This window comes from Merops nubicus, unplaced genomic scaffold, assembly GCF_000691845.1.
Source record: "Merops nubicus isolate BGI_N331 unplaced genomic scaffold, ASM69184v1 Scaffold48309, whole genome shotgun sequence".
NCBI lineage: Eukaryota > Metazoa > Chordata > Aves > Coraciiformes > Meropidae > Merops > Merops nubicus.
In genome coordinates, this window is record NW_008629747.1 from 1 (window position 1) to 14,579 (window position 14,579).

Consider the following 14,579-nt stretch of genomic DNA (forward strand, 5'->3'; position numbering starts at 1 on the left):
TTCGGCGCTGCGCGGCTGCTCCGGGCGAAGTTGCTTGGCCGGTCGGGCGCCGAGACCGATTGCCGCGCGGCTCCTTTTGTTGTTCTCCTGGCGATTCTGGTGGCCGTTCGGCTAGTACCGCCTCTTCCACCTTTTTCATGCCGCAGGGAGGAGGACGCTTTCTCTTCCAGTCCAGAGTTGGCGTGCTTTGATTAAAACTCAGCCGTTGGTTTTCTCTCATCTTGCTGAGAAGTGTGGATAGTTTTGGGACAGACTACTCCAACTGATGCTTTCTATGTCAATATTTAATCTGCGGAGTAAAAATGTGAGCATAGCAATTGTAATGATTTTGTTGGTGTTGTTGTTTTGAGTTAGTAAGTGCTACTGGTAGATCTTGAGACTTAAAGAGATGTTGATGCTTTTAGAGACTTGTCATGGGCCAGAACTGTGGGTGTGATCGCTGTTCCTTCTGCATTTCTAAGTAAGTTCCCTCCCCCCATCAAAGGTTATAGACGGGTAAGATGTTCTCTAATGGGACACAAAGTTTGCACCTTTGAGTGTGTTGTTTTGGTTTCTTAACAGAAGCAGAGGCAAGCTACTAAGTTTAGCAGTTTCTGTTTATTTTCTAATGAGTTGCTGGCAGTAAAAGGGACGTTGCTACATCTTCATGCTGGGGTATGTTGGGGGGATTAAAACCCAAGAAAATGTAAGGATTGGTTTCTCAGGTTGTGTGACCCCTGCAATGTAGGGTGGATATACTTCCTCTGGTGCAAGAGTTTGTTTCTTCTAGTGATGTAACACATAATTCTGTTGGGACTTCAGTTCTGTTCATTAGCAGTAAATTTCTCAGGTGAAGAAAACAAATTGGACATCATATTAAAAAAAACCCAACAACCTTGGAAGTGGGGTGTTTGTGGTTTTCTTTTTTTATAAATTTTAACTCTTTCAGGTTATTAAAGATATTTTGAATATCCAAGGTATTCTAAAAGCTTACAAGAGATAAACTTGACATATAGGTGTGTTAGGCAAACTACTGTTTAAAAGGAGAAGGGAGCAACAAAACAAACCATGTGCCTGAATTAGTGAAGAAGATAAAATGAGTCCTGAGAACATCGTATCTTCAAGTTTAATACCCACTTAGTATCACTCCTTCCTGCTACTTCACAATTTTTGAGACCACAATAGATGCTGAGGTGATGGACCTCTGTCTCGAGCTCCATAAGAGCTATAGTTCACTTCATGTACTGAAGAGCTGCTAGCGAGTGTATATATATATATATAGACAATTTTTTGATAGATTGATGGCATGCTTACCTAGTGGGATCTTAATTTTTGAAGAGCTTTCAGTCTTCTTAGTCTCTAATCTCTACTTGGTAGTAGTTTGTGATGAGGTTTTAGATGCTTGTCTGCCCTTGTCAGGGTAGCTGAAGCCTACGGAGACCAAACACATGAAGTCTGTAGTCTCTTGTACACACCGAAATTTTGGATGTAGTCTGTCATTGCTTAACTAAGTCAAATGCGTTAAGATTTGAAAACGTATTTATAGAACATAAAATGTTTACTAGGGCACGGTATAGTGCGTAACTGGCTGCAAAAGCAAGCAGAATACAGAGCCTAAAAGCTTGCTTGTTTTTTTCTGTTGAGAAGTTACTTGATTGGTGATGTTCTGTAGGACGTATGTTGTTTATATGCCCTCTGAGAAGTTGGCGTGTCCCTTGGGGTGTATGCATATGCAATTAATTGGCTATTAGTCACAAGAAATACAATTCATGTGTCTGAAATCATCCTGTAATATTTTAAAGTTACTCCCTGTATAGTCTGGTTCAGGGAGAGCCTCTTTGTTCTGAAGGTATCTTTTCAGTGGCTCCACATGTACTACTGTGTGTGAGCAGACTAAAATCTGAAGTGGTAGGGACAGTTTGTGTTGTCCAAGGCCTGCAAATCTTGTGACATAACCAAGATACAGATGCATGTGTTTGGATTACTACAAGAATATTGGACTGAATATAGGTATTTTTTTTTGTGAGTACAGGTTTACTCAGTGTTAATAGTATCTTTTAAAAAGCTTTATCTGATGTGAATTTAGTTGCTAGGCTGAAGTTAGAGATTGTGGCTGTCCATGCAGAACTGACTTGGAAAAAAACTAGGAGGAGGGATTTGAAATACCAGCTGTCCTAGGAACTGCATAAGACTTCTTAATATGGTGCTTTGATAGACTTTTATTTAAGGTGTCTGCGCTGTTAAGCCACTCTTGATGTTGTGTAAATACTTAAATTGGAAGCATTGTGCCTTCTAATCTTCAAAGGGTATAGCAGGTGAACATGAGATGAACATCTACACATCTCTTACATGGAATAGCTCAGTGCCTGGTAAATCTTTTCAGCATGGACAGCATGCTAAAGGGCAAAGCTTGAACATGTGAGTTTTTTAAAACAAGCATCTTTATGAGCTGCAACTCATAAGGTTATGATAGCAGACTGCAATACTCTTACAAATAATCTACATACTAATAGCATTTGAATGTTGTGTAATTCTTACCCAGTGTTTAAATGTTTGTTTTGACAGTGTGTTATCACTCCTTTCATTACTTCTGTGAGATTGTTCAGTGAAAGAATTCTACTCTTCTGGCTGTCACAAAGGTTTGTTAGCTACGTGTGGAGCAGAGAATGAATTGATCTGACTTCTCCAATTGCCAAGTGTCAGCTCTTATTTAAAATGGATAGAAGTGCAGTAGGGAGGAGGATTTAAAAACCTTTACTGGAGTTTGTTTTGCTCATGTAGCTAGTGAAACCCTGAGTTTAGATGCAGTTTGACAGTGAAAAATAAAGTCGCTTGACAACTGTTGTGGGTAAATGGATAATCCTCCCCTGAATTTTAAAGCACCACTCCATTGGAAACATCATGTCTGGAACTGCTTTTGTGTCATTTGTGGCAGTGACCTGTGTTCTGTGTGTTTCTTTTGCCAGAAACAGGAGCAATACAGATGTTTGCCTGTAGAAGAAAGCCATACCTTTTGTGGTGTAGTGAGGAGACAGATACCTGTTTATGAATCGCACCAGTAGGAAGTCTGAGCACTTTTCCTATTACTAGTAGTATTTCTTTTGTCCAGGTGCTGTCAGAGTAGTTTCTAAGATGTGGTTGAAACATGAAACACAAGATGACGGTAGTATTTTGTAGATAAAGTCCAGTAACTAAGAGGTTACTCATATGAGGAAACTTGATGTTATTTTTGATATTAACTTCTGCAGGGTGTCCCAAAAATGTGTGTCTTGGCTGTAGTAGTGGAAATCAGAGGCCAAAATATTTCCTGAGTGAACGGGGCTTATAAACTGGTAATGTAATGTGTTGTTTATACTATAAGCAAAAAGTTATACTAAAAGCAATTTTTTTGTTTGTTTGTTTTAGAGGTACTCTGAATATGTCTGGCATAGCTCTTAGCAGACTTGCACAGGAGAGGAAAGCCTGGAGAAAAGATCATCCATTTGTAAGTATGAGAACTGTCAAATTTCTGACTGCAGTTATTTTGGTGTTCTGGTAACTATTTTAATTTACTGTAAAGATAAAGTAAATAATGAAATATTATAAGTATATTTTCTGAAATCCTCATTTTTTGTCTTTTTGCCTTAATTCAGGGATTTGTAGCAGTACCTACAAAAAACCCAGATGGCACAATGAATCTAATGAACTGGGAGTGTGCTATTCCAGGAAAGAAAGGGGTAAGACTTGCTGTTGTCCTAACACCTCACTTATGGCGAAAAGTAACATAAGCCTGCTTATTGTTATGTTGACAAATGAGAGTATAACTTACACGTAGCTTAATAGGAATGTTTGGATCCTGCTGCTACTTCAGAATGCAGGTGAAGTGGGCTAAGAATGTTATTGGACAAAATACACCATAAGCTTGTTCAACTGTTGTCACTGACCACCTTAAGAATAAACATTTTCAGATGATTATGTAAGAATCCTGCACTGAGCAAACTTGAGATTGTTTTCTGCCTTGTGCCAGGGTTTGTTTTGACATCTGTTGTTTCTAAGTGCTGGTTTAAGCCCTAAATCTTGACAAGTAATGCTACCAAAATGTTGCCTCTGCTGGTTAACTGCCTGTACCTTTTTTTTTCACAAAACAGTAAGACCTTTCAGTCCTACAGAAATGCTGTAGCACTGTGTTTAGCTTTTTGGATTTCATGAAAAGTAATTCTACATTATCAAGGTGAAATTTCATTGCCTACTAATGGATTTTTCTATTTTGTATGAGGAAAAGAAAAATAGAACTCTCTAATGTTTCTATCTGTTTTCACTTGTGTTTTTGCATCCTTTTCCTTAAAATAAAACAAGGGAAAGAAAAAAGTTGGTAGAGACCAGAATTGTTTACTTCTATCAGCTTGGTCTGATTCTAGGGGATGAGGCAAATGCAAATTTTCAGGAGGAAATAATTATTAATGCATAAAAATTCCTTGATTTTGTATACTGCCATTTTAACATCTAATCTTGTGTAGAATCTTGCTTCTATTTTTCAAGATGTTACATAGCATGTGGAGATTACTCTTGAAATTCATTGGATGCAGTTGTTTCTTCTGAATTAATCAAAACCACCAAGTAAATAATTTTTTTTTTTTTTTTTATCTTTAGTGTTTTACATTGGCTGTAGGCCTCCTTTTGCTGTGCCTCTTCAGTCCCCTTAAGATCTTATTTGTCAGGTTCTGAGAAGGCAAAGCATGTTGGCAAAACTTGCAGGTTCTGTACTGCTACTTCAGTTTAGTGCTGAATGTGGCATTGCTGCAGTGGTTATAACTAGGCTCAGTACTCTGGTAGGTATCTGCACAGCTCAAGTTAGTTCTTAAAGAAGTACCTAAAAATAATTTAACTGTAAGGAAGAACTCATCCTCCTGTATTCTGCCAAAACTAGATTGTCACTCGTAATAGCCAGTTAAGTACCTTATCAAGATGTTACCTGTAAATGCTAATGTGAAATTCTCATGTTACTGCTTTAAAGTTTTGTAAACCATAAAATGGAGCGAACAAGACCGTTGAAGCCACCTTCTTGCCTCTCAGAAAACACATCACGCCACAGAAAGTTTGGTTATGCTTATGTGATTCCTGGTAGAGATTTATTTTTTAAAAAACAAGGGATTTACTTGAGTAAAAATTCCATCTCTTTAACAAGAAGCCACTAGTTGCTCTCTGTAGCCATTGTATTTGGAAGCATGCTGTACCCCAGCCACTTCCCCTGAGGCAGATGAGTGTTTGAAACCACCAAAGTACTTCCTTGTCACCCAGATGGAAAGCTGGAGTAGAGTGGTGGTAGTTCCGGGATGGAGATCTGCATTCACTTCTTTGGCAGCAAATCACTTGTTAACTACCTAGATCTTGACTCGAAGAACATCTGCAAGGTATCCAGTAATATATGGTCCTAATGATACTGCTGTCATACTAATACCTTAGTACAGCTTTTGAGTGTCTGCTAGCTTTCATCCAGAAGGTATGTTGCTTTATCAGAAGGACAGTAAAAACTTTTCATTGACTGTTTTGGTGTTCAGCTTGAAGAAATTACTAAAATCTATTTGTCTTCCCCTATGACTGAAATCAAAACAAAATAGGAGAAGTTAATTTGATTAAAATGCTTCACTCTCCTAAAAATGGACAAGCTTTTCTCCTCTGAGAAGGTATGCAGGGTAGATATTTCTGGTGGCTGACAGCTGACTACAGCTATTCAGAACAAATTCTTTAAATACGCTATAGCAAATATCATTGAAGTAATTTGCTTTTTAAAACACGGTTATCTTGGTATTCCATAGCATGTTTTTATTCCTATTCTAGCTTGAGATTTTTACACAATAAATATCAGTGACAGAGTGCTTTTTCCTTTTTCCTTTTTGTCTGGGGGGGTGGGGGTGGTTTTGTAGGTGGCTTTGGCTGTGGTGTGTTTTTCTTTTTTGATTTTTTTTTTTTTTTTTCTTCAGCTAAAAATCACAATGTAGGAAAGAATTAGGGGTTGCTTTGCAAGGTGGTCTTCAAGCATACTGGTCTGTCCCTGAGGATAAGATTTGATCATTTGTGCTGACAAGACATAAGATTGTCTTTACTCCAGTTTCAAAGAATGAGCCCAACACTTAACTTGCATTGCAATGTTTCCATAGTGAGAGCAAGTTACAGAGAAGTGGCCTGAATTTTACATATATAATAAACTTCTCTGTATTTCTATACTTCTTACCAGAAGTCACTTTGTCAGAAATAGGCTTTTTTTTTTTTCCTATTTCCAAGTAAGATGACAGGGAAGTATATTTGAGGTAGGCTTTTTGTCTTTTGCTAGGTGTTTTTCTGTGTTTATATGACCCTTGAGAGTAGTGCTGTCTTATTTTGTCTGCTCTGTACACAAGAGCTGCTTTTATCAGTGCTCTTCTCAATTTCTGATGGGGAGAAAAAGCTTCTCAGAGTTTCTCTTACACAAAAAGATGGAATCTCTGAGACCTACTTGCTGCCCGGTGCAGACAGGGTTAGTTTAGACGAGTGGACCTCATTAACTGTAGCAGGACTATCAGTGCTGTCCAGACTTTTTTGTTTGTAGTTTTTCTAGACACGTTCTTATGAGGCAAAAGAGAAGCCATTTACGTGCACATACTTAAGGGGTTACCTATATCCTCTCTTCTCAGACATTTTTTTAAATGAAGGTATAACAGCTTCTTCCGAATTGTGTGTGTATCCTGTAAAACTTAAGTATTATTCTGTTCTTCTATGTGCTGTGAGAATTTTACTCGTATATGTAATTATGGGTGGTGATCCCAACTGTCAATGTTTTCTTTCTTCAGCTCTGTATACAGGTAGGATAATTTATCTCAGTCTAGACAGCATGCTATAGTTTAGGGCAGGTATTTTGTACTCTGTAGAAGAAGGATGTCTTGTGCTTTGCCTGAGGAGCTGTATTTTTGATAAGATTTTTTCCACAAGTCTGACTTTTCCATGCTGTAATCTAAACTGTACTCTAACTTTCCATAGACGCCATGGGAAGGAGGCTTATTTAAACTACGGATGCTTTTCAAGGATGACTACCCTTCTTCACCCCCAAAATGTAAGTAAAAGTACTAAAAACCATGGGTTAATTAGAGCAACATCAAACTATTCTGAGGTTCTATGAATAGTTATTATTTTCTTCGTTTTACAGTTTATTTTTTTTAAAGGACAGTTGATTTCTTTTTTCCCCCACCCACTACTTTACATTTAGAAGGTTGTGATGAAATGACTTAATTGCTTAGTATAACATAATTGGGAGGGGAGGAGGATTGATGTGTGGATTTCTTTAACGTTTGACAAAAGTATCACATGAAGCATTCACAATTTGATCAACGCTCCTTGGAAACTAACAGGTAGGCATAGTTAGACCAAATCCCTTCACATGCTCTTACTGTTAAGTGGATCTTCTAAGCCAAGAACTCGGAAAAAATAATTAAAAAGAAAGTTGCATTGACTTTAACCTTTTCTTCAACTTGCTCAAAGACATGGATCTGCTGTTTTTCTGATACTATGTACAACAGATACATTCAGATACCAGTTTCCTTGTAAAGTTTTTGAATTTTCCTGAATTCCATCTCAAACTTTCCTACTTTAGAAATCTGAGAACGTCTAGTGCCTTGCCTAGTTTCTTGGTTCTAGAACTGCCTACTGTCTGCAGTCAGTGACAGTGATAACAAATGGCTCTCTTAGCAGCAGTTTATTTCTCATTTCATCTTAGAGTTTCAGCTTGTCTTTGCTACTCCTTTTGTTTGTTACTACTCAAATACATGTGACAAGGGGGGAAGGGGGGAATACTTTTAACTAGAAAATACATAACATTAATATCTTGAAATAACTAACGTACATCCTGCAAGTATGAAATGAACTGTCAAGACCTTGGGGTGTACATGTGACTGGTAAGACTTGTGATGTCAGATCAATTAGAAAACTCCACTAACATGTAGATACTTCATATATTGGTAAACAGATGCTTATTATGTTACTCGAGATGGTGGCTGTTGCATTTAAGTCCTGTAAAGGTTAAAGGAATGTCAGAATATAGATGGAGTGGCAGAAGGAGAGCTATAAAAGCCTGATCCTTTAATCGGTCTTGCAACTTAAACTTGGTTCCTATCATTCAGTGCATCTTGGTCATGTATCAAGGAAAAGTGAAACTGGAAAAATGGTAGAAACTCAGTAACCTTTGTATGGAACTCTCAGTGTTTTAAAGTGAGGAGAGAAGTGATGAGTGAGGGGCAGTATCTTTCCTTTATTAGTCTGTGAGGCTGCAGAGACAGGATTGGTTTTAAAAAGTCTTTATCACAAAGGTGCTACAAACTGTTTTGTCAGTTGACATTCCTAACCCATGAAGGTTACTGGTCACAATGATAGTGTTACATTGCCTGGATTGATACCACAGATGTGATGGAGTTCCTGCTTTAGGTGCAGGCTGAGCCAAGAAGAAAACTAGTATTAGTAGCTCCAGAAATACCTGTGCAGTTTTTTGGGGGGGGAGTGGTGGTGGGAGAGTCTTTGGCTATTTATTTCCTGTTATCTAAACCAATTCTCTGATCTTAGTCTTTGTACTGCATGCAAGTAATTCTTTCTTCTTCATCAGGTAAATTTGAACCACCATTATTCCACCCAAACGTGTATCCTTCAGGCACAGTGTGTCTCTCCATCTTAGAGGAGGATAAGGACTGGAGGCCAGCAATCACAATTAAACAGGTCATTAATTGTACTTAGACATAATTTTAGCCCTTTTATTTGCTTTTCTTGTTTATCTAATGTGAATGTAAGATGTCCGCTCTGTATTTCTGCAGTTGGTTTCTAAGGGTTTTTTTAATTGAATGTCTCTTAGTAATACTCTATTCCTTCTTCCACAGATCTTGTTAGGAATACAAGAACTTCTAAATGAACCAAATATTCAAGACCCAGCTCAAGCAGAGGCTTACACAATTTACTGGTAACTAGCTTTGTGTTATCAGCTTGAAAGCTGTTGTGTTATCTACAGCTGTTTGTTACTTATACTTTAACACACACATTTTCAGGAATTATCAAGGGAATTTTCCTATTTCATGGCTCTGTCCTGTGAAGATGCCTAGTTGCACTAAACTTGAACAAAACTAACTTCACAGTTAATAGAGTAGTGGAGCTTTTAACAGACTCACGACAGCAATGAAGTGTGAACACTCCTTCAGTTAAACAGTGATTCTAATTCTCGTTCTAGCCTAATAGAGAATTATTTCCCCTAAAGGCTGAACAGTAGTGATGGGGCATAATGAATTCATGAGACCAGTGGTAAGAGGAGACTGAGACAGGTAACAAGTCCCCTTCATCAATATAGACTAACTTCTGCCTGGTAGTGGGTACATATAAGCATTTGTGCCTGTAAGATAAAGGAGAACTGTGATTGCTGTAGGAAATACAGTGTTTGGTGAAATCTAGACCCTATAAAATAATTGGTTAAAAGATGCAGAAAGCTGGTAGCTTTAGCAGAACGAAGTTTGTGTTGGTTAAGAAAGGTGGTAATTTGTGAGCTAAAAAGGTTTTGTTTGTTTGTTTTTTTTTTTCTGGTGCTGTGGTATGTGTTTGGTGGTGGGATTTTTTGGCTTTATCTTAAAATTTTACAGCCATTAAAAATAGATGGTTGATCTGTAATCTTTAGGGGAGCAAAATAGTCTAAACAAATGCTTTTGGCACTGACAGCTACTGAAATAACTAAAGATGGAAATGTGGAACCACCATTCTGGACAGAATAAGTCTCCAGGAGAGTGCCAAGTTTGAAAAATGGCATTTTATGAGACTTCACATGCAAGCTATGTCAGAAACATTTGTTATGGGATCTTAGTGAAAAGGAAACTTAGGGATGAGTAGTGCATCTTGGGTTAAAGACTTTGGGTTAAAGCTCAGTGTTATTTTTTAAGTATCTACTGAAAACTCGATGAGACCCAGTACATATGGAGGACAGTTAGGTGGCCACAGTTGTAGGCAGCACCTTTGGGAGCCAGTAATGATGAGGCAGGCCTCTCCACTTCTCTTCTTTTTTCTTTTAAAACTCAAAAAAACTACTGAGGGAATATGGAGCAGCAGTAATACACTTTTATACATGTAGAAGTAGTCTGTATGTTTTATCACCTCCCACATGCATGTATGTACAAAACCAGTCTTAGCTAGTCTGTTTCTACTGTATTGTTTCTAGAAAAAAAATGTGTTGAGAATAAACTATTACACAGCTTTTGTTACTTCAGATAGATATAGTCTCCTGTTTATCCTCCTCATGTCTTTTGGACATGCATATTCTTTCAGATGGGTTACTATATTTCTGTAGTCTGAGAGTGTCTCTCTCTTACTGCTTGATGAGTAACTGGTAGAAGAATCTCAACAGAGCAGGTTTGTGTATGCGTCTGCAGTTTTGCATATTGATAAATCCTGGGGAAGATGCAGGTAAATACTTGTCTTTTAGTCAAGTTGTTAAACCTCAAGATAAACTTTGCATTCAGAACAAGAATTCTTAATGGCTTTGCTACAGTCTCTGTGGCACTCCTCATGTGCTGATGTACTTCCTCCTCTGCTGTATGCATTCCAAGTCTTCTACAGCAGGCATTCGTTTGTATGGATTCTGAGGGTGTTGAGACTTGACGGCTGTGCTGTGTTCTCATGTGAAAATGCAATATAACAAAGAAAAATTTTAGAATAAAGTTTATAAATTTGTTTATGAGAAGAAACTAGAGTAGTTTCAGTCTGTTTACTGGTAATCGTTCATTGGATATGACCAGACTGGGCTTCATTTCTTCCCCCAAAACTGTCAGCTTCTGAGGATATAATTTGCTGCCTCTTTGGATTTTTACTGCAGCAAGCCTTCATAGCTGAAAATAGACTAAGTTTACTGCAACGCTGTCTGCAAAATTTAGTCACTGTAAAGTACCTTTGGCACAAAAGTAATAGTAACAAATTTGTTTAGCTCTTGACTGACACTTCTGACAGCCAGTACAAAATATGATGTTCAATGTAAATGGATGCTCTACTAAGCTGCTACCATCCCTTCTTGGCACAAGAATAGAAAACAAAGAATTTGCCCTTTTATGTATTGAGTCTGAGGCTTAATGACTGGCCATAGTTCCCTGAAGTAGTACTTGCTTGGTTAATCAATTTTGTACTATGCTAGATTTGGTGAACAATAGTGGTGGGCTTATCCCCCCCCAAATGTTTAGCTAGGTTTTTTTCAACTGAAGGTTAGGATAAACGTAATGTGCCAAGGTCTGCAGAGATAAAGGGTGATACTACTATACTGTTCCCACTTTCCTGTTTCTTAGAGCATTACCCCTTCCTCCTCAGAGCAGTAAAGTTGATGCTTTAAAATCATACAAAGTCCAGTAGCTGTTAGTGAACTGCTTTTATCAACCATTTTGTGCTCTTAGAATACTGGAATTTATTGTTCATGACCTCAGGTCTTAATGTGGTGAGTGGAAGACCTGAAGCTCAGCTGAATAAGAATGCTTGCATGTATGCTACAGCTGGCCTTGATAAAGAGCAGGCACAAACCTGTTTACAGATACTGGCAAGGTAGGAAGTCATATAGTACTTGACAACAGATGAAGCTTGGGAAATAATTGGTTAAACAGTACCTTACTTCCCTGCAAAGGAAATTATCAGAGCAGTGGTCCAGAAAAGCCTCTAATATATTGTAGCGTTCAGTTGATGCCCAATTAATGGTTTTGCCTTCAGCAATGACTTAGTTTCATATTGAAGAGGAATAGAACGATATAATCTGGCCTCTGATTTCTCAAGCTGTAATTACTCTTTCTTTCTCTTCCATTCAGCCAAAACAGAGTGGAATACGAAAAGAGGGTTCGAGCACAAGCCAAGAAGTTTGCACCATCATAAGCATCTGTCATGCAGCATCTTAAAAAGGAAGGGATTGGTTTGGCAAGAACTTGTTTACAAAACTTTTGCAAAATCTAATGTTGCTATGTACAATTAATATCCACTTAGGGGAGGGGGTTGTATGTGTGCCATTTTCCATATTCGCCACTTGTATACAGTTCTAAATTTGCTGAATTGCCCCCAGTTTTTTCATACAGGGTCTCTTCCTTCAGTCTTTTGTATTTTTGATTGTTATGTAAAACTTGCTTTTATTTTAATATTGATGTCAGTATTTCAACTGCTGTAAAATTATAAACTTTTATACTTCTATAAATTCACTAGTATCTCTAGTTACTTTGCTCTCTGATGCAGGCATGCTTTAAAATGTTAGAACTATATTTAGCCTTTAGCTGGCTGTATGAAAAAACATCATGCCCTTGACCCCCTTCCCCCCTGAATTTGTTTTTCTATCTTTCAGAAAGTAGGTTGTTACTGCTTAAAGCCTCTGAGATCCAAAGTCAGCCAGCATCCTTATTCTGCATCACTTCCTTTGTGTTTATATGGCGTTCTGTCTGTGTTGCTGTTTAGAGTGAATAAACTGTTTATATAAAGGGCTTTGTTTCACTTATCTTCATTAAAATAATTAAAAGATTGCCATTGAAGTGGCTTTGAACACAATTCAGTGCAAGTCCTGTTTTTAAGGCCTGTGATGCTGCATTTACCTGTTGTTTAGATGTTGCCTTTATCTCTTTTCTGACCCTGCCCCCAAAATGAATGTGGCCCTTCTTTGAGCCCTGAGTATAGTTGCAGTGACTCAACTTTGGCCAGTTCAAAGCTTACAGCTTGTGGAATTCTGACTAGCCAGAGAGCAATTGCTTACTGTGCGTAATGATGTCACAGTACTGGCGTGACCACGTAACATAAAGTAACATGAGCGTTAGACTGATAGAAACCATAGTAGAAGCTGTCTGAGGAATGCGAAGGGACCTACAGCAACTGGGGATTTGAAGTGGAACTTGTTTATCAGAAATACTTCTGTGCCTTCTTCCACATGCCAATGTATGTAGCTTTTAGGAAAAGGACGTGCTCTATGCAATTAGTTTCCTTCTGTAAAGGAAATCACTTAAGTTGTGTAAGTTATATTCCTGTATGATAATGCCCTCTATTAAACTTTCACTGTTTTATTGTATTTTTTAGTCAAAATCATTCTACAAAACAAATGAAATGGGAAAAGCTTTCTTACATCTGAGCTGTAGCTTTTTCAGTGCTTTTGTTATTAAGAAATGGCTACTGCTAGATACTTAAGTTATTCTAAGTGTGGTACAGCTCTGTTCTCAGACCTGTCTGCTTGTCTGCATTTGATTACGCTAGCTTTGTAACAAAGGCATTTCCCCCAATTTAGAACAGCCAACACCCTCACATTATCCAGTCCTTTAAAGATTGTTTATGATTTGTAGATAGTGACAAGGAAGCAATCCTTGTGACAACAGCTGATTTGGGAAAAGCTTCATATGTTTGGTGGAACAGTGAGTAATCTCAAAACTAAGTTAAAGATTTCTGGTCAAATTAGTTTATTTGGCTTCTTTTTTTTTCTTTTTAAAGAGAAATGGAGTATTTATACCAGTAATACTGTTGCAGTGACTCCCACTTCTATCTCCAGTAGGACTAGCATTTAGTCTCTAGAAGAGGGTTGAGAGGTGACGGTCTTGCTGTAACTTGAAGTATTTGTATATTTGAGGATAATGCTATGAATTGTCCTCAGTAACTCCAATTCTGATGAGTGGTTGATGAAGTTTAGGTTTTAGTAAGTTCCAGCTGGGTGCTGGAAACTCAAAAGAGCATTCTAGTTAAATGAACAGAAAGCAACAGCTGCATTTCTACCATACAAACTGGCAGGCATATGGAAGAGTGAGCTAATGCTAGTGCTTGTGAGTCTCTGACCCACGTCTTTAAGGGCTAGTCAATGTACAGTTCTGACTTGAGGTAAGGAGAATGCTGGCAGAGAGCATTGCTGGACCTGTTATCTGAAATTTTACTGTACATTTCTGAATATAAAGTGCCAAAACACTGTATGTTCCTTAGAACTGTCTATCAGAGTAAATAAAAAACCTCCACACTTGTAAAGTTACTGAAGATGTACTGAGATGCTAAAACAATGCCAGGAACCTTCTCCCCTTTAAACTTAGGTAGTTGGCTTGCACTACATGAGATTAAGTAGTTGAAATACATATGGCAGGTTCAAGCTGCAAAAAGAGGCTTTTTATGGAATAGATACTCTGAACAGTTGAAATATAGACCAGAAGCTAGAAGGGTTTCCTTAATGTACCATTGGGTAAAAGCAATCCCTATAAACCATTTTCCAGATAGATTAATTGGAAGAGGGGTGTGTTTTTTAAACTTGTAACTAAGCTTCAGGCTCTTTACATAATTGTTTATGGAATGCTAAGAATTATTGAAATATTAAAAACCTAAAGCCTTTATGTGAACCTATATATCCACGTATTGCCTGAGGTTCACCCAGAGGAAGGCAGTTGCTAAGCAGTAAGTTACAGTTGAACAAACCACACAACTGTTCACAAGAAAATTTATACAAGATGATACAACTCTTAGGGATTGTTGGGGGCGGTGAGAATATTTGTTTGTTGGTGGTTTGGTTTTTTTGGTGGTGCATTGTGGGTTTGTGTTTGGGCTTTTTTTTGTTGTTTGTTTTTTTCAAATAGTTGACATTGGCCATTGTTGCAGCAACT

General features: G+C 37.9%; 1 protein-coding gene across 1 annotated transcript; it reads left to right on the forward strand.

Annotated features, from left to right (window-relative positions):
- The first annotated feature begins 3,383 nt into the window (after positions 1 to 3,383).
- Positions 3,384 to 12,446, forward strand: UBE2I (ubiquitin-conjugating enzyme E2I). The gene is made up of 6 exons (XM_008947049.1): positions 3,384 to 3,463; positions 3,612 to 3,695; positions 6,973 to 7,045; positions 8,585 to 8,694; positions 8,853 to 8,932; positions 11,790 to 12,446. The coding sequence occupies exons 1-6, from the start codon at positions 3,398 to 3,400 to the stop codon at positions 11,851 to 11,853; spliced, it is 477 nt and encodes a 158-aa protein (XP_008945297.1). The 5' UTR covers positions 3,384 to 3,397; the 3' UTR covers positions 11,854 to 12,446.
- The last annotated feature ends 2,133 nt before the right edge of the window (positions 12,447 to 14,579 follow it).

Coding starts and splice junctions, on each gene's coding strand:
- UBE2I (XM_008947049.1), top strand. CDS start 3,398: ATGTCTGGCATAGCTCTTAGCAGACTTGCACAGGAGAGGAAAGCCTGG. Junction 3,464..3,611: donor GGAGAAAAGATCATCCATTT/GTAAGTATGAGA, acceptor GCCTTAATTCAG/GGATTTGTAGCAGTACCTAC. Junction 8,695..8,852: donor CAGCAATCACAATTAAACAG/GTCATTAATTGT, acceptor CTTCTTCCACAG/ATCTTGTTAGGAATACAAGA.